Genomic DNA, 19,989 nt, shown 5'->3' with positions numbered 1-19,989 from the left:
TCAAGTGCTGGGGAAGGCATCCTCTTCAGTCATCATCTGGGAGGATTTTGTTGGAGCAGCTTCCCACCTAAGAGAGGATGTGAAAACCACCAATCTACCTCCTTTCTTTTATTCAGAACATAGGCCCAGAGAAGTCTTTTTTTAACATGCCCAAGGTCACGTAACAGTCTAGGACTGTATTCTGCCTTCAGCTTTTGGGGTTCTCTGTACAGAAATGCTCTCCTAGTAAGTAAGGGAAACTGAGGTAGCGATTGGAACCCAAGGGAGGAAGCCCTGAGGGAAGCGGCCCACGTGCTTCCTTGGGCCTTTCCTCTCTCCTCTTCCCATCTCTTTCCCAGCCTAGAGGGATGAGAAACAACACCATCTTACATCGGCTGGTGGAGTGTTCATTTTATTGTTATCCTTTATACCCTACACATTGGATAAAAATTCATTTGAATCTCTTCAGTAGTTAATTTATAAAGAATTAAAAATTGTTGAAAGCAAATGTGTATTCAAAGCTAACTGCGTATCAGATACACTGCCCGTGGGTGTGCTTAGGAAATTCACACTTTCCTTTTATATCCAATTATGCTGTTCATTTCTGGTCCCCCCTCTTCGAACCCTAGGAATTCACACCATTTTCTTCATTTTCCTTTCATCTGTCTGTGGATTGTGACCTTTCACCTTCCAGTTACATATATCTTCTCCCTTCTCCCAAAGTCACAAATCAGAACTGTCTGTGCATCCAGTGTTTACTAAGGGCTTACTACATCCCAGGCACTGTTCTAGTCCCTGACGACACAGCAGTGAATAAATCAGAAAGAAATCCCTCCTCACTTTCTATGGGGGAAGATGGACAATAAACCAATATGAACACAAATAAATGCATCGACAACACATTCATCATCTAAACCCACCGCACCCATGGGAAACCCAAGCTTCAGAGATGGTGAGTAATAAGCAAGTGTGGGTATTGATTTCAAACCCAGGCCTGTCTACATCCAATTTATGAGATCCTAACTTGTAAGCTACAAAGCCCTGAGCAAAAGCAGAGACTGATGCTGATTACTGTTGCCAAAGTCTAGCAAAATGAAAATGCAGGCACTTTTTTTTGTAATTTTCACTTGTCAGAGACACCAGCCTTTTTGGGTTTGCAGTTTTCTTGAAAGATGTGCCTGAAAAATGGAAACCATATTCCTTCCATTGACCATACCTACCTAACTCCAGAAACAAATTAGTTTGAAATGGTTGGGGTTTTTTATGATTAAAAATTTTAAAAATGTGTCTTATGTGTACAACTTGATTTGAACTATGTACATACTTATGAAACCACATAGATCAAGTGAAATAGTTGATTTTAATCAACACTATGCTTGGCCTTGATATCTGTCACAGCTTGAAAGTGGATAAAGTATCTTTTGGTCCCCAAAGAAAACAACTTGATGTTTCTGCTTGAAATGCTTTGTTTTTTGAAGTTGATATAAAGGCAATTGCACTTTCCAAAACTTTCCAGCCTACTTGATGGAAAGTATTTCATACTCCTGACCCTGGGAAGGCAGCCACCTCATCCAACAGAAGTCCTCAACATACAGATGACCCCTTACAGGTACTTCTTTTCCTTCGTGTATCGGCGGGGATTTCCCCCCCTCCTCACTCTTTTCCTTAATCCTTGTATTCTCACCAAGAGTGATCTCCAGTGGTTTCTATACTTCTCAGGTTCCTTCTGGCTTTAGCATCCCCAAAGACTGTTCTCTTCCTTCTTTCTCCTCTGTCATCACTCCATAACCCTTCCTAGGCCTATACTCACTGACCTGCTCTTCTGCATCACAGGCCACAGGCCCCCCTAGGGTGGACTGAAAATCTGCTCTTATCTTTACTGTCTCTACTCAAAATCTTACCATCTTCACTCAAGGAGCAGTGTGAATGCCACCTCCTACAGGAAGCCTTCTCTTATTGTCCTAGCTGAAAGGACTGCCACGGCACTTTACTGGACCTCTCAAGACACTCATCACATTTTTCACTATCAAATTTTATCAGATCTCCTCTTGTCTCCTGGAGCCCCGACAGCACCTCACCCACAGCAAGTGGTTTTGTGACTGAATCTTGACTTACTCCTGCTGGGGCTGTGCAGACAGAAGCTATGTTTTCAGCTGTCAAGTTGTAAGTTACATTCTTCTGTCTGTTGTGTGGAGCATTTCAGTTCTCTAGCACCTTCTACTATACTTCAGTACATACTCTGGCTCTCTGACATGCAGGCTTTTATAAGCTGAGACACAGCACCCATAAACAACATTGTCTATTTAGTAAACCCATTCTGCATTCCCTAAGAATTGTATCAGAAACCTTGGAAATACAATCTGCTCTTCAAGGGAGAATAGTCACAGAATTTAACCTGATAACTTAAAAGGAAACAAAAAAAATGCTTTCCAACCAGGAGTAGTGACTAGTATCCTTCATTTCCAAGGAGACCCAAGAAGAAAAATTCTAAGGATTCATTAAGCCCAGATGCTCAAAGGAGTGGAATTAATGGCACACAAAATAAAAATGTTTTAAACTTCGGGTCTCAAAATGCAGGATCTATCACTAATAGAAAAACACTTTAAAAGTTGTAGAATATAAGATTTTAAAATTTCAGGGACTTCCCTGGTGGCACAGCGGTTAAGAATCTGTTGGCCAATGCAGGGGACACGGGTTCGAGCCTTGGTCCGGGAAGATCCCACATACCGCAGAGAAACTAAGCCCATGGGCCACAACGACTGAGCCTGCGTTCTAGAACCCATGAGCCACAACTACTGAACCTGCGTGCCACAACTGCTGAAGCCCACGTGCCTAGAGCCCGTGCTCTGCAACAAGAGAAGCCACCACAATGAGAAGCCCACGCACCGCAACAAAGAGTAGCCCCCGCTCGCCGCAACTAGAGAAAGCCCGCGCGCAGCAACCAAGACCCAACGCAGCCAAAAATAAATAAATAAATTTATATGTATTAAAAAAAAGATTTTAAAATTTCAGTCCTTGCGCTTTTACATGACCATAAAGTGGGTGACACACAAAAAATACTAATTTATCTTCATCTGTTAAAACCTTACCTGCAATTTCCATTTGTAAGGCATTTAGTGGGAGTGAATGATCTATCGAGGGCACTGAGGCTTTGGTGTTTAACAGATGATCTTGTCCGAAGAACCAATTCAGGATTCCTGCAGCTGAAGACGGTGCAGCGTAACTTCTGTCTCCGTGGTTTCTAGGAAGTGCTGCTGACTGACTGTTTTCTAGGGCAGAGACGGGGGTGCAGGTGGAAAGGCTACTTTTCAGCTTCTCTTCTGTCCTACTTTGGGCTAATCATTCCTCAGCGCACATGGCTCATCTGGTAACGTTGATCAGAATAAAAATTTCATGGATTAGATCACATATAAATGAAAGTCCGGATGTTAACTGCAGATGGACTTTTGAACATACGAAGTATGCCCTTCCTGCTTGTAAACTTCAGGAAGAAAAAGTGAGTTTCACCCAGGTTTATCAACATGGTGGTGGTGGCACGGGTGTCTCATGTCTCCCCTTTGCCAAAAAGAGTAACTTCAGCAGATGCTGAAGTGTCCTCCGTGCTCTGCCGGCACCGCCCACAATCACTTTAGAGCCGCTCCTCGTTCACAAGCCCCCGCGAGTCTACGGCTGGGGAAATCAAAGGAAAAGAGTTCTCAGGGTGACATCAGGGTGACTGGTTTTTGACTGAGGGCTGGGTCCATAGGAGTTTTGTTGTTGGGCCCATTGTTTGGGGCAAATGGGATTGAAAGCTGTACAAAGCTAAGAGATTGGGCCCTTGAGGAAAAGGAAGGCGGTGATTGCTGAGTTCAGAGAAACATCACTAGAGCTAATGGTTGTGCAAATACAGTGGCGCCCAACCCAGAATGAACTCTCTCGAATGCAGCACCCAACCTGCCACTTGCCCTTGGTGAGCCCTTTAAGGTTTTCCCCTGACCTTTTAGATCAAGTCCACCCCCCTCTGCCAGGCTGACAGGGATCTCTTTTTCCAAACCTGGCCTTATCTTACAGCCTCATCTCTTGCCCATGCCCCCTTGCCATTTAGGTTCCAGCCACACCAAAGAACATTCACTGCTTCCCAGTCTTTGCCTATGTTGTTCTCCTAGGCCCTGGAGCCCTTTGTATCTAAACCCACCTCACTCCTAAAACTATCACTTAGCCTTCAGGGGAAGAGACATCTACTCACCCCTGTCAAAAAGGAGCTGGCCACCATGCTGTGCTCAAACACACTGGGCTGACCTTTGACCCAGCCTCTTTACCCTCTATGGTAACCGTCCATTCTCCCCCTGCTATGTGGGTGGCATGTAGGGTGGCATGTACTGTGTGTGTACACAGTAGGCACTCAAATACTTGATGGGAAGAAGGTAGGGTTTAAAATGCAGTGTGAGGGACTTGGGTTAGTTTTAAAAGTGACTTCCCAGGGCAAGGAGCCAAAGATGTGTACATCTTGGATCTCTGGAGGCCAGTGTGAGTCTCTGCTTCGGTGTTAGAAGTCCTTAGGGCTTGTGGCTGCCCAGGACAGTTCTGGACATACCGGACATTTATGTGATTGCTAGACTTGGCGAACATCAGCCCTTCAAAGTAAAAAAAATTGGGTTCCTTCCTCTGTCTTCAAAAACTCATGCAAAGTTTTGCACAGGACCTGTAACAAAATGAGAAAAATATGGACAAATTAAACTCATACAACACAAAGAGGTACTCATTTGATTTAAAGGATTCTCCTTTACTCTGACCCTATGCTCTTCCCATGTTTTGGGATTAAAACGTCTTTGTAAAAAGTGACAGTGATAAGAGAAAGACAAATATCATATGATATGGTTTATATATGGAATCTAAAAAACTGATACAAATGAACTTATTTGCAAAACAGAAATAGACTCACAGACATAGAAAACAAACTTACGGTTACCAAAGGGGAAAGGGGACAGGGGAGGGATAAATTAGATGTTTGGGATTAAAATATACACACTACTATATATAAAATAGATAACCAACAAGAACCTACTGTATAGCACAGGGAACTCTACTCAATATCTTGTAATAACCTATAATGGAAAATAATCTAAAAAACAGTGCGTGTATGTATATATGTATATTATATATATATATAATATATATATATAAAACTGAATCACTTTGCTGTACACCTGAAACTAACACAACATTGTAAATCAACTATATTTCAATAAGAGGTTTTTAAAAACCAATAAATAAATAAATAAAATAAAAATAAATAAATAGAGTCCTTACGTGGCAAAATAAGAAGTGCCAAAACTTTCTAGCCATATTGGGTAGGGGAGGGGGGGAGTGGGGACTGGGAAAGAAATTTCAGGTGAAGAAAGCCCTAAATGTGAAAGGCAAAACTGAAAAACTCCTAGAAGATTATAGAGAATATCCTTATGACCCTGAGGTAGAGAAAAGTTTCTTAAATAAAACACAAAAAGATATGATTTCCTCTAATCATAAGAGGAAAGATAAATTTGACTACATTAAGAACTCTATGCATCAAAAGAGACCATAAAGAATGAAGGTAGGTCACAGAATGAGTATTTGCAACACACATAATTGACAAAGAAATAGTATCCAGAAATCTATCTACCTATCTATATCTATCTATATAGATATAGATTGATGTATACACACATACATACACACTCATAAAATTAAAACTCAAGCAAATAAGAAACAGATAACCTAACAGAAAAATGGGTAAAAGACAAATAGGCATTTCACAAAAGTGGAAATCTAAATAGTCAATAAGTAAATTAAAAAGTACTCAATTTTATTTGTACACAGGGAAATGCAACTTAAAACCCACCATGAGATACCATCTTACACCCATCAAATCAGCAGAAATTTAAATTCCTGGTGATACCAAAGCACTGGAGACAATGTGGAACAATGTTGTTCTCATTCCCTGCTGGTGGGAGGGTGAAATGGTATCATCCCTTTGAAAAACAGGTTGGCATTAACTAACAAGTTCGAAGAGATACATATTCCCATGACCCTGCAGTTTCATTCCCACATTTATACCCTAGAGAAAACGTGCACAGGTGCACTGGGAGATGCACACTAGAAGGGTCAGAGCAGCACGGCTCTTCACATTAGCTTCAAACCAGAAACAGCCGACGCCCACCCACAGCAGACTGGATAAACCGTGGTGCAGTCGTACAGTGGAACAGCTGATAAAGCAGTGAAAGAGAATGATCTCCTACAACCAAAATTAAGCAGAAAAAGACAATACGAATGGTGTGATACCGTTTATACAAGTTTAAACACAGACAAAAAATAACAATGCTGTTTGGGATACATACGCAGGAAGGAGGAGGTCGAATTATAAGGAAATGATTATCTCAAAAATCAGAAAACCAAACACATCTGGAGAAGGGAGACTTATGATCTGGGAGAGACACAAGGGGCGGGGCATTTTAGGTGCGGGCAATATCCTATTTCTTGCCTGGGTACTAGTTGTGTGATTGGTTAAGCTTAATGTATACGTTTCTTTTCTGTATGTGTATTTCGCACTGAAGTTGCCCATCCCTTTCTTAGAGTTTTACTGGTTGAAAATTTCCAAGACGGAAGCACCTATTTGCGAGGTGCTCAATAAAAGCTGAGTCCAAGTATTTTAGAAAGAACTCAGAGTAGCCCCAGGGGAGACTTTGAGAAGCAAGAGAGGCTGGAGCTGACCTTCAGTTAAGTGTCTATCAGGGGTTCTCTCAACAATGCTTCTCCAACAACTAGAGGGGTGGGAAAGCGTGCCCACAGCAAAGGTGTCACTTAGCCAGGGGGCTTGTGGAGGCCAGGGTGTCAGGGGAGAAGAAGTTTGGGATGTTACTGTGTGGTGGACCCTGAGTGCCTGATTTAGGAATCTGGATTTAATTCTGCAGACAGTAGGTAGACTTGGAGGATTACCATGCAGCAAAGGGGCAATTAAAAATACCCTAATGTCTCAGGGAGATGATTCTGGGTGTGAGGGGTAGGGCGGACTGAGAGTAGAGAAACCGATAAAGGCTCAGGCGTAATGGACCAGGAATGACGCAAGTGAAGTCAGAAAGAGATGGAACGAAGACGAGTTACTGAGGAAGAACAGTAAGAACTTAGTGACTGAACAGACTTTTTCAAAAACTTATTTTCTGTTCTTTCCCAGCCCTTCCATTCTAAAGCTAACTCAGGAGAGATTCTGCTTTACAAGGACAAGTGGCTGGAACCACACAAGGTCAGAAGAGGACTAGCAGACACACTGATTTGATGCCGAGAGCCCGACTGAAGGCTTCAAAATTCCCTGCAACTACCTGAGAGTATTGCTGGGGCGGGGGGGGGGGGGTGGGGTGGGGGCGGGCAGGGAGGACACAGAGGGTGGAGCCTTTCCAGCAGCAGCAGAGTTGTTTAATGGCGAGCAAGGAGTTTGTAACTTTTCATTATGGAAATTCTCAAACATACATGACACCAGAATAGTCTAGCGAACCCCTGTGTACTCATCTCCTGGCTTCAACAATGATCAATATTTTATCGAGTGGCTTTCGCCATTTTCCCACCCTCCACATCAATGTGCCCCAGGAGGGAAGCCAGGTCTGGTGAAGGGTAAAACATATACACATTTAGAAACATTTGAATCTCAGTTTTTGTGTTATGCTGGGAGGTCAGTGGTTCCACAGCAGGTATACATGGGATCAAGAGCAAAGAGCACGACCATCTGGCTTTCCTGCCCCGGACACTGCCTGGCCTCTGACTCCACAGCCACAAGAAGCGTGTTACCTGTGCTGGATGACCAGACCTTAGCCGCCTCGACTGGAGTCGGCTGTCAGTCACGCGACTGGAGGGTCAGCTGGGGATTTGCCGATTGTGAACTTGGACAGATCAGTCCTGCTGCAGAGAGGTTCCCCAAGCCTGTGATTACCACAGGAGGAGATAAGCCCTTCACAAAGTGTGGTTCCTTGGAAGAAACTGGCTCTATAATCGTGCTCCTTCCAGATGTGGCCAGGTTTGATCACTGCAACTCCCATCCTATCAGAATGAAGAGCAGGCAGCTCTGACCTGGGAGACGATGGGGGACCATCCCCTCACCACGGCAGAGCCTGAAGCGCAGCTGGGACAGGTCCTCGGAAAAGGGAGATGTTGGCGGCGTCCAGCTCTACTGCCCGAGTCACCTTGTCAGCTCCAGGCAGCAACAGTCCACGCTGTAAGAACACTGGTACCTTAAATGTAACCCTGTACTCAAGGCAGCGCACATTCCTGGGAGCAAAGACATTTGTCTCCTTCCTCTGTGAAGCTGTTTTGCAAAACAGCTGTAAGGAAACCATGGTACATGGAAATACATATGTGAAAATGCGCTAGGAGTCCTCAGTGGAAATGTCAAGGTTATTTTGAAGCTCACCAGTACGGATGGAATAATGGGTTGCTTGGGACAACATCCTAGTCCCCTGGGGATTTCTGTCCATGAGCATGTGACAAGACGTTACTGCACGACCAAACTCCGTTTGGTTGTACTTTGTGCAGCCCCAGGCACTAAACATTCTTGCTGCGAGGGTCACCACCTCACAAACTGAAGCACCACCACAAGTATTTTCAAAATGAGAGAGTAAAAAGAACGAGCAATGAGTCCTTTAGTTCCGCTGGTTTCCTAATAAACGAGGCTGGCCCTTCTGTCCAACTGTGAAGCAGGCCAGAAACCACACTGACAACATGAAGGGTACTTCTAGAAAAACAGGCCAAGTCCACTGTATGCAGGACAAACAGCATAATTTTATTCTCATTTTTCCTTAAAATAAAGATACAGTAGAAGTTTTACAATTCAGTATGATTGGATGTCATTGATAATTTTAACATTTTTTAAAAAACAAATGACAACAGAAACAAAAGACTAGTACAAATTATAAAACTACTAGAGGAAAGAGAAACTACCTTTCTGATCAAAATATGTACCACAGCTCTAAACTTCCTAAAAAAACTTTCAAAGATTTCTAAGCTAAACTTTCTTAGAAAGGGGTTTGTGGAAAGCCTTTAATCTCAAGTATTTAAACTATTCCTGTACCCACTAAATGCTTTCACCAACTTGTTAATCATATGCTTCCTAAATTTAGGAACCAGTGATCAAGTGGCCTGAAACAAGTCTTGATCCTATATTTCCAGCTATAAATTATTAATATTTCAAGAAAACAATATATTTCCTAAGCACGTAAGTTTTCTAAAAACTTCAATTACCTTTTCTGGCTCAGTACCTGACTGAAATGTTCAAATATTCATATTGCACACAAAAAAATTTGAGCAGCATACTATATGAGTGTGAGAAGCTGATGAAAAATAAGATTGAGGAAAATCCCTAAGTTGTGTCCCATTTAACACGATTTAAATATATAGTTTCTATATCTTTAATTAATATTAAGTAAAAAGGTAATCTTTAGAACAACACAGAAATACAAATGCATTAGCGTTTTACAAAATATATTCAACCCCTTATACGTGCAACAATCTTTTAGTCTTGGAGCTGCCATACAAGGGAGCTAGTTTCTTCTCCTTCATATGAAAGCAGGAAGTCATGTGTACAAAGTTATTTATATGAGAAGAATAAAGACCAACATTCCTTTTCTTTGTCCTTGACAAATATTTATGGAATGTTGGAAATGATGAAAAAACAATTCCAACGTTATGAAGTCCAAAGACTTGGAATGAAAAAACTCGTAGTGGCACGCTGAGCTACACGGAATGACAATCATCTTCTAGAAACTAGGGTTGCGTTCTCTATCGTGTTTAGAGGCTACCACAGAACTGGGTGGAAAGCCCATGAATGCTGTGCCACCTCTGGTCAAACAATCAGAGTATGCAAATGTCAATGCCATCTCAAGAGTCCCAACCAACTCCCTGATAAAATAACAGGCAACACTTACCGGCTACCAGCCTAACAGGCTACTTTCCCAAACTGCTGAAGCAGATAAAAGTTCAAGGGGTTCAGGATAAGTCCACTGGCCCCTCACAGGGCTGTGCGCTCCTAAACTCATCACCAGGCCTCAGGGAAAAGGACCACTGGCTCTAACTTCCACAAAACAAATTAAAAACAAAAACTGCCTGCCAGGGAGATAAAGTTAAAGCCTCGTTTTAAAACTTGTAACTAGCAGATGAAAAATTTAAGTTCTCCATAAAAGAATTCTTATAACCTTTAGCATATTAAATACTGCTCTCGGGCTTCCCTGGCGGCACAGTGGTTAAGAATCAGCCTGCCAATGCAGGGGACATGGGTTTGAGCCCTGGTCCGGGAAGATCCCACATGCCGCAGAGCAACTAAGCCCGTGCGCCACAACTACTGAGCCTGCGCTCTAGAGCCTGCGAGCCGCAACTACTCAGCCCACATGCCACAACTACTGAAGCCCGTGCTCCTAGAGCCCATGCTCCACAACAAGAGAAGCCACCACAATGAGAAGCCCGCGCACCGCAATGAAGAGTAGCCCCTGCACGCCGCAACTAGAGAAAGCCTGCGTGCAGCTACAAAGACCCAACACAGCCAAAAATAAATAAATTTATACCAAAAGAAAAAAAAAATACTGCTCTCAAAGTACTTTCATTCAGATTTTAAAGGACCTTGTCTCTCGGCTTTGCAACTTCTCACCTCTCCCTTCCTAATTTGTTTTCTCCTTGCCTTTCTAAGTAAATTATTCTTAAAAAAAAAAACAAAAAAAAAAAAATGCTTAATATAGGACTTGGAAAGCAAGATAAGGTTGAGGAAATCACGTCATATGCTCTGGTTTGCTGCCCAAAGATATAGCTGCTGTGTTTCTTAAAGCAAAAAGTAGAAGAGAACTGTATTTTAGGGCCTGGGGGCTAGTAAATCACTAACAGATTTGGGGATAGACTATTCATACTGGCTATGTGAGCCATATGCAGATGCAAAATAACCCTAAGCCATACTGTGACAGGCAACTTTTCCTATTCACTTAACTCAGGACACTTGGGCCAGCTTTAACCCTCTTTCCTTTACCTATGTCATCGTCATTACAGTGCCGAGTAGGAATTAAAGCACACCAGGGACTTTTTCCAAACACTTTTTTTTTAAGTCACCTGGCAGCAGCGAGGTCTCCACCAAGCTAGGGATGCAGTCTGTGTTGCCTGGCACACTCTGAAAAAGGCTGGCTGACCCTAGCTCCCTCGGGCCTATATAAACGCACTCAGTTCTCAGGCAAAAACACTGTGGCCAAGCAAAGCACACACCTTTTCCAGGGACTTGTCCGAAGACAGCCACACCAGTGTTGGCTCCTATTGCTCCCAGAGCCAGTGGCTGCAGGAGGCCACTGCTTCCGGGCTGGATGCTGGGCTGCAGCCCGGAACCCAAACTTGAAGCACGTAGGCTCCCGGGACCAGGGGCCAGGCTTCCTGCCTGCAACTGTGCTGGCTGCCCCAGGGCCCCCCACCAACAGTGCAATAGCCTGCGCTCCCTGAAGACGCCCATACCTTCTAGAACCTGAAGGAAATAGAGTTATGGTCTTTTGACCGTTTCTATGACAAAAGTTCTATCTTCTGAAATACTCACTTTATGTTGAAAGCCAGTTAAAAATGACCACTGTTAAATAAGAGTTGAACTCTTAACCAGAAACATGAATAGAAAGTTCCATTAAGGTGTATATAAAATAGGGAGTGATACTAAAGCAAAGTTAAATTTTATGGAACTTCTTTTATTTCAGTGGGATTCCAAAGTGGACTGGGCTTCTTTGAATAGTGAGAGATGAGAATTCACCCCAATCATACAAGCCATACAAACGAAAGGAGGAACCAGCAGCGTGCTGGTTGACCCCTCACAGCACTTTTAGCGCCGTGAACAGCCCCGCAGTCGAGAGCAGCAACTGCGCACCGATGCGCTATCACACTCTACCCAACAATGCGGTCTCACCAAACTATAAGATGTTAGTCTCAGTGCAACTTTAAAGTACCTTGTAAAGTTTTGCTTGGTACTGCTTTCTTCTCTTCAAATAGTATTTCCTGAGAAAGCTAACTTTCCTAGCAGAAGTGGAATTAATAGAGTTCTCACAATAAGCCCTTTACCTTGAGTTATTATACTCAAAGGGAAGTACGCTTTTAGGTGTGCAGGACCTGTGTTAAAACACAAATGGGAAAATTTAGGGATATTTAGATTATGTCCCTATGTTTCATTTCACATGCCCTAGTAGTGCTTCTTACACAAACATTTCTTAAAGGATAAATCAAATATAATCAAGCGTCCTCCCTAACTAGGTCCCCGATTTTCTCTATACTCTTCATATCAAACGTAGATTATACTCATGATGTATTTTCCAAGTATCCTTTGTTACTGAAAAAGCAGTCTGTCGCCTGTAAGTACTCCCTGAGAACACCCATCCAAAGTCCCCTTGAAAAGCAAATGAGAGCTGAGCCTGGCAGCCACATGAGGTCTAGTTGTGTAAAAATCTTCAGTAGTAGCACACCTGTGTCTAAAATGAACCCAGGTGTCCTTCATGAAACATGACTGATGTCATGGCTGTAGTTTTCTTCTCTTGCTTTTCTAAATGTGAGCCAAGATGAGATTTCTATTTAATATTTACAGATCATCTTGCTTTTCTTTCATACATACTTTTGGAAGGGGGTAGAGACTGATTACATGAGGATTTTCTATCAGGGAAGTAGGAAGGCCAAGCGCCCTGAAAAGCTTTATGAAGATTAAGACAAAGAAAAAACCTGTAAGTCTGTAAACACCCAATGGAAAACTGTTCAAAAGAAGAAATAGAAGGCACAAACTCTGGGTTAAAAAATGCATGTAAAGATTGCAACATTACCACAGTCAATAGAACTAACACCTAGATCTTTAAAAGTCTTGCCCTAAATACACACTCAGTTAAACTGCTTGAACACCGCTATAACCGTCACCACGCTATTTCTTTGCACATCTGCTTGAACAATTAGGAAAAGGAAGAAAGCACAGTGACGCTCCTTGATACCTCAAAGCAAGTGCTTAGGATTGGGAATGAATAAATTAAAAGCACAGAACAAAACACTCCATCCTCAGAACTACCACCTCAGACTTCCACGGTTTCTAGGAGGAAGTGAAGTGATAAATGTGTTTTGTGGGTAGAAAACCAACAAACAAAAAATCCTCATATAACTCAGCAAGATAATAATGAAGGGCTGGATTATAGGGCCCCTTACTGTTAAATGTAAGCACATTTTAGGGCCCATTTTAGAGAAATTAAAATAGTAATATAACTTAATCTTAGCACATATAAATATCCACCTGGATATTCAAACAGCAACAACAGAACAAAATCTACACCAAGTAAAAACTTTTCTAAAGTAAACAAATGTATAATATCAGAACTCAAAATTCATTAGAACGTTCACTGTGTTTTAATCAGGCTCAGACTGAAATAAAAGTAGTCAATTTAAACCCCAACCTGGGAAGCCGTCCCTGCTACGGTTGTGGTTTCGTCTTTTCAGCATCCCGTGACATTCATTTACACAGAGGGCAACCGTCCATGTAAACAGTTCGACCTATCGGTCCCTGCTGTGGACCTGTGGTCGGTGAAGAGGAACAGTCTGGGAGCAGCAGACAGACAGGGGACGCTTAAACCTAAGAAAGCGACAGCAGCTTCTGGGTGGCTTGCTCCGCTCAGGGTTTCCCGTCAGGCAGCTCAGTGAGACTCTGTGGAGTGGAACTGGTGAAAGTAGAAAGCCATGAAGACATGGCTGTCTTTGCACTGGAAAAAGCTCCTCCAACTGACTGGCCTGAATGGGAAGAAGGGGAAAAACAAAAGGAAAAATGTCTTCACTTTTGTTAAGAGACACTGAAAAACCAATGTTAATTAATAAATGTTAATTAACTGCAACCGACATGCTAATAGTTACTAAAATACCATTTACACTTCTAGTTTCAAAATAATCCCTTACCATGGGAATGTCTAAGAGGAACTTGGATAATGCCCGGGTGTAAGACCCTGCTCTCCTAAGCATTTTGAAAATCTTGAGCAAACTCTTTCCTTAATACCCACTGTGCCAGGCCAGTGGTTCTCGGCACTGGCTGTGCAGCAGAATGACTTGGAGAGCTGAAAAAGTCCTATGAGCTCTCCGTACCCTAAATCCAAGTTGATAACTAAAAACCACCTGCAGGGAAGAATTGTTAGGCTGCTTAGGGAAATTTGTTTTTGTCATCTAAAACGATGTTGCATCAAATGAAGACACACAGAGCTCTATCTGCCTGAGGTCTGTTTTGTTTTTAAGAGCGTTATCTCAAAAGCTGGTGTTAAAGTGAAATTATTTAAGTTGAATCATACATATTCACTATTCTTGAAGAAGGGAGTGTGGAGGAAGAGAATAGGCCTTAGAATTTAAATATCAGCAGCATCACTAAAAATTAACTAACAACTGACATCATATAACTATGATGTAGAATTTTCCTACTTTTCCATAGTGATGGGGCTATGTGCCTTGTGTTTCTCTTCTAAGACGAGTGTGTGGAGTAGTTCTCTCACCCTGTCTATCTCTGGATATACAGGACGTTAGAGCTACGAGGACCCCTGCATAGAGATCACTTAGTTCTGGGGCTTTTGAGTTGTGTTCAGTAAGGGTTAGCTAGGCTCTCTCAGGAGCTAAGAAAGGAGACGGGTCCTATTTTCAATACTGATATGACAAAGCAAACGTAGCCAAATGTAAATAATCAGTGAATCTGAGATAACTGGGAGTTCCTTGTACACTGTTGCACAATTTAAGTTTGAAATAATATAAAAATAAAAAGCTAAAAATATAGAAAAGAGGGAACAAGAAGTTTCTTTAGAAAGGATATGGAATAATCTTCAAAATATTTTAAGTGAAAAAAGGTACAGAAGGGCGTGTACAACAGCATGCTACCATTTGTCTGGCTTTGGTATCAGGGTAATACTAGGCTCAGTAAATGAGTTGGGGAGTATTACCTCAACCATTACTTTCTGAAAGAGTTGGTATAACAATAGCATTACTCCTTAAATGTTTGATAAAATTCATAAGTGAAGTCATCTGTGCTTAGATTATATTTAAAACCTTGTGGCAAGCTTTTAAATTTTAATTCAACTTATTTAATAGATATAGGGCTATTCAGATTTTCTATTTCTTTATTGCATTGGTTTTGGCGATTTGAGTTTTTCAAGGAAATTGTAGATTTTACCTAAGTTGTTGAAAAATTGACATAAAATTATTCACAATATTATTATCCTTCTAATTTCTGTAAGATCTATAGTGGTGTCCCCTCTTTCATGCCCAATTTGTATCTTCTTTTTCTCTTTATTAGTCTAAAAGGTTTCACTAATGTTGTTGATTTTTTCATAAAAACAACTGTTGCTTTCACTGATCTTCTTTATTGTGTGATACTACCTTAAAAGACGGCAGCTCCTAATGCCTACTTTATTATTATGGCTCTCTACTATTTATAAAGAACTGTGGGCTGGGACTTCCCTGGTGGCACAGTGGTTGGGAATCCGCCTGCCAATGCAGGGGACACGGGTTCGAGCTCTGGTCTGGGGAAGATCCCACATGCTGCGGAGCAACTAAGCCTGTGTGCCACAACTACTGAGCCTGCACTCTAGAGCCCAGGAGCCACAACTACTGAGCCCACGTGCCTAGAGCCCAAGAGCCACAGCTACTGAGCGTGCGCTCTAGAGCCCGTGCTCCACAACAAGAAGCCACCGCAATGAGAAGCCCGCGCACTGCAACGAAGAGTAGCCCCTGCTGGCCGCAGCTAGAGAAAGCCCGTGCGCAGCCAAAAATAAATAAATAAATAAATTAAAAAAAAAAAAAAAGAAAGAACTGTGGGCAGCTCAGGGAATGGAGGGAAAACTCCAGAGAAGATTGAATCCTGGTAACAGAACAGATAGGACAAAATTTGCTAAACTTGGTTTGACATTATCTAGTGCCACAAGAATTGTTTTAATGAATAAGACCAAAATTTAAAACAAAAACTTCTGTATTTGACCATCTTGCATTATTATGTGATACACAGATCTCTACAACTTTATGTTTTTATCAATGACATATTGAGCATAGAGAAGAGACGTGTTATGATTCCAATCTGTTCCTGCCTAAGACATCCTTACCAACAGCTTTTCCTGTTTGCACAACATTCCGACTCGTTGTGACCATGACGTTTCCAAGTTTTTTGCCACGTTCACTGTTTTGAACAGAACTGAGTAAAGGAGAGAAATGTTAAGTACAATATTAAAAAATCCCTCAGGTATACATTCACCACTCCATAACCACCCCTCAAATCAATACTGAGGAAAGAAGCTAAATAATTCATTATTTGTTATGCATCAATTAATTTACTAACATTTTAAGCATGTGAATTTTCAGAAAACACTAAAAGAATATGCAGATGAGCCAAAAAGTGGTAAGGGCATAAGGATGTATGCTTAACTCTCCCTAGAGTCACAATATGCTAAAGTAACTTCACCAGAATAAAAATGGCAAATCCGGCTATTAGTTCACACCATTCTCCATGAAACAGCAGTGTTTTCACTTTGAAACATACACACTGCTGAGCTAGAGAATGTTATGCACATATTTGGTTACTATTTGAAGCACAAGTCTGTGAAGTAGAGAAAAACAATTCCCAATTAGCAATGAAACACATGGCATAAATTCAGACGTAAGAATGTTCCTAGTATTTTCCCTAAATACTCACTGTGAGAATCTTAACTTCATGTCTGACACTGAATACTGCCCTTGGAAAGGATGGCTGTAAAACAAAGTTTGAGTTTAGACTATGCGTATTTCACCAATAAAGCTGCAACACAGTTATCACACGGAAGAATCAGGAAACCTCACAGGGGTGACTCAGCTGGGTGGCAGTGCTCCAAATGCGATATAGGAAACAGGGCTTTGATCACAGCTCTCCACTTAGTTATGTAAGTCCCTCTGAGCTTATGTCCTTGCTTGTAAAATAGGTGTGCTTTTTTTCTTGGGTGGGGATGGTTTGTGTTAGTGCTGCCCTAATGTTCTGATTTACCTGGTCTGGGGTGGGGCCCAAGCACCGACATTTTAAAATCAGGCAATCTGATCAACTTTACACTATTAAACAAGGCGTCAATAAATATTCAAATTCTTATCTCATACACAGGGGTCTCTCTGTCAATGTCTAACAAAGAAAGTGACCCTAGTGAAATTTGTAGCCACTTATTGAAATATCAAAATGCTATTTATGGCTTTTCAAATGACAACAAATTGATATATTGGCCGTATTAAGCATATGTTAACAACTCCTCTTTTTCTGGATTTCTGAATGACCGGTTGGAAAGAAGAGAGAGATTAGTTCATCATTCTCTATTCCTGCAAACGCTGTGCTTAAAGGATGAAACATGCCTGCTGCTTTTAAGGGAAGTCAGAGGACTACCTTCTCCGATCTTTAGGAGTTGAAGAAAGGGTTTCATAGATCTCAAACCTTACATTTAGTTTTGAATATTTCTAAATTATACCCCCTGGTGACAGCTGAAGACTATCATTTCTTGTTTTGAATTTGGTGAAAATATTGAAAATCTGCTGATGGTCATATCTGCATAATTTCCCTACCTTTTTTTTTTCTGGTCCTTTTCTTCAGCTTTCTCCTCAATCTAAGTAACCGCCATTTATTTACATATTTTTAAAAGTATTGTTTTTACATTCCTTTAAAACACATTCCAGCTAATCCTCATATGGACCTGCAACACAGTCTGTCGAGCTGCTTCAAGTTAAAGGCACTACAGCAGACGCAGGGGCTGAGTGAAGATCTGACCAGGCTAAAGGTCAGAGTACCGGGGAGGAGACCAAACTGTGAACGGTCACTCCCCCAGCACTGCTACAAGGAGCGCCGCCAGGCAAACTCACATCTGTTTCCCCTCATTACTCTTTAGAACACAGACCTTGTGGTTAGTGAGGGAGAAAACTCTGAACTCTTAGTCCTTTCATTTAATACCATTAGAACGCTTGTGCCTTTTAATTCTCTATGTTTTTACCACACCCAAATGGCAACATAGGTTTCTGCTACAGCCCAGTATGAGGATTAAATTCCCCCAAATCGGTCCTGAACCTACTCACTGTTCTTGATAGGTACAAAGCATTTGGCAGACATGTTCTCCCAAACCCTGCTTCCTTACAGATGCTTCTGCAAGTTACTATGACATAATTCCTGGTTTTTGTGTTTGTAGCACCACTTAAATCACATCCCCCAGTTGAGCTAAGTTTACCCTAGTTCCCAAATAATATGGTAATCAATACTAAGTTGATTTTTGTCAGATTCTCACCGAGAAGTAAAGTTTAAAATATAAATGAAAACAAACGTTCAGCATATACTTGTATTGTAAATAAAAAATTAAATTTTTTAATTTAGAAAAGAAGTTCCCAAAATGTACGCATTATATTAATTGATCTCCTTAGACGCTACTCTGCCATTCACACAGTATTATTTCTTAATAGCCCCACTCCCCAGCATGTTTAAATGTCTTTTACACGGGATAAAGTCTTTGCCCAGCAGTCGACACTGTGACAGGTATTAAATTTTGCTGGATCTTAGAATCTGATGTGGAAACTGCACCAGATTTGACTGCAAATCTAGGAGTTCAAATATTAACTTTACTTGTTCACACTTCATATTTTAAAATAACCTCTCAGTTTTAACCAGTGCTATTTCCCTCAAGGCTTCTGTCTCGCTTGACCATTCTGCTGAGGCACAGATCCAGGGAAAGGGAGGGAAGAACCATGAGGTAGCAGCATCCTCACAGGCCAGGACTTCGTCTCCAAATCACGCTGGAAGCTGGGAGAAATGTTAGTGGTTTCCAAAATGCCTTGTGCTTTGTGGGTAAGAAGTGTGAATAGGGAAGCAGTTTCCAGCTGCTTCTCTGTACTTGGGAGCCTTTTTATACAAATCTACTCAGGGAGATTCTTGAAGATATTCACAGTATCATCAGAGTTAAGATACGATTTTCTTTACGTTGGGCCACACTTACTAAGTGAACCACCTCTATCAACCTTCAGAGGATGTGCTTACTTTGGATTTATTTCTGCAAGTGCTGGATGCTTGTTGCTATTCCAGACCCTGTAGTTGTGAGTGTTCTTCCACGCTGTAACAAAGGTCGTCCCATAGTCCGATAAGATCTTTTCATTATCTGTCAAGTAAATATTTGAAAGTTGAGCTGGACTGTAGCCAGTCAGGGATGTAAAGATTAATAACCTAAACCAGTAAAGAAATGGCTTTAGCCTCCCTGTCCCCCTGCTTTCTTGGGGAGACAGCCTACCAGATGTCAGGAATCTTGGGTCTAATTCCAGAAATCCTGTTCAGAAGCGATGTGGCCTTTGGTAAGTCTCTTACTCACTTAGAATTTCATTTTTCTTACTAGAAAATAAGGGGGTTGAGCCAAATATTTTCTAAGGTTCCTTAAAACTCCAAAATATTTCCAAGTTCTCCTTACCAAGGTAAGGAGGCATCGTATTATTTATTAAAATCTATAGGCTGGACAGTGGGTTAAACATACTGATGTATACACGTGGAGCAGGCAATTAGGGTATCTTTTCACCTTTTCACAAATGCCATTTTGCTAAGAAAGGCAATTAGAAAGAATACATTAATTGGTTCTTTTTAGACACTATTTACTTTTCTTTGCCTCACTATTCAGTGAAACTTACTCTTGAGTTTCCACGCATTTCACAGTCAAAATACTTAAAATAACAAGGGGATTTTCATATATTTAATGCTTAAAACTTTTTGGCTTTATCACCATCGAGGGGAAGCTTCAATGCGGAGCGTTTCTTCTACTTGGAAGAATAGAAAAGGTTTCGAGGACTGATTCAAATGGCTATTGCTTCCTATGTTAACTTCAAGTTGCTTGCTTTGAGGGTGAAACGTGACTTTTTTTGCTGGGAGAGGAAGAGAAGGACTAACACGGTTCTGTATGCAGCATAAGGAAGTTCTTTTAAGAACTTACTCCTCAAACAGCTCACTGGACTGAATTTCCGTTAAGAGCTTGGGCCTGAGCCAGACTT

General features: G+C 41.5%; 1 protein-coding gene across 3 annotated transcripts in view; it reads right to left on the bottom strand.

Moving 5' to 3' along the window:
- Nucleotides 1-8,740: 8,740 nt before the first annotated feature.
- AVL9 (AVL9 cell migration associated) overlaps nucleotides 8,741-19,989 on the bottom strand; it is a 61,906-nt gene continuing 50,657 nt past the window's right edge. For 2 of the 3 annotated variants that reach the window (XM_082471844.1, XM_082471843.1), the window contains 4 exons: nucleotides 18,998-19,115; nucleotides 16,661-16,714; nucleotides 16,074-16,162; nucleotides 8,741-13,737 (listed from right to left, as the gene is read on the bottom strand). In XM_082471844.1, coding sequence (XP_082327970.1) covers nucleotides 13,622-13,737; nucleotides 16,074-16,162; nucleotides 16,661-16,714; nucleotides 18,998-19,115 — 377 coding nt within the window. In that variant the 3' untranslated portion in view covers nucleotides 8,741-13,621. The remainder of the gene's footprint in view (nucleotides 13,738-16,073; nucleotides 16,163-16,660; nucleotides 16,715-18,997; nucleotides 19,116-19,989) is intronic. The other variant, XR_014266417.1, reaches the window with a different exon arrangement.

The sequence above is a fragment of the Balaenoptera physalus genome, assembly GCF_965194825.1.
Source record: "Balaenoptera physalus genome assembly, chromosome: 8".
Lineage (NCBI taxonomy): Eukaryota > Metazoa > Chordata > Mammalia > Artiodactyla > Balaenopteridae > Balaenoptera > Balaenoptera physalus.
The sequence above is the reverse complement of the archived record's forward strand: the minus strand, read 5'-3'. Positions and strand labels throughout refer to the sequence as shown.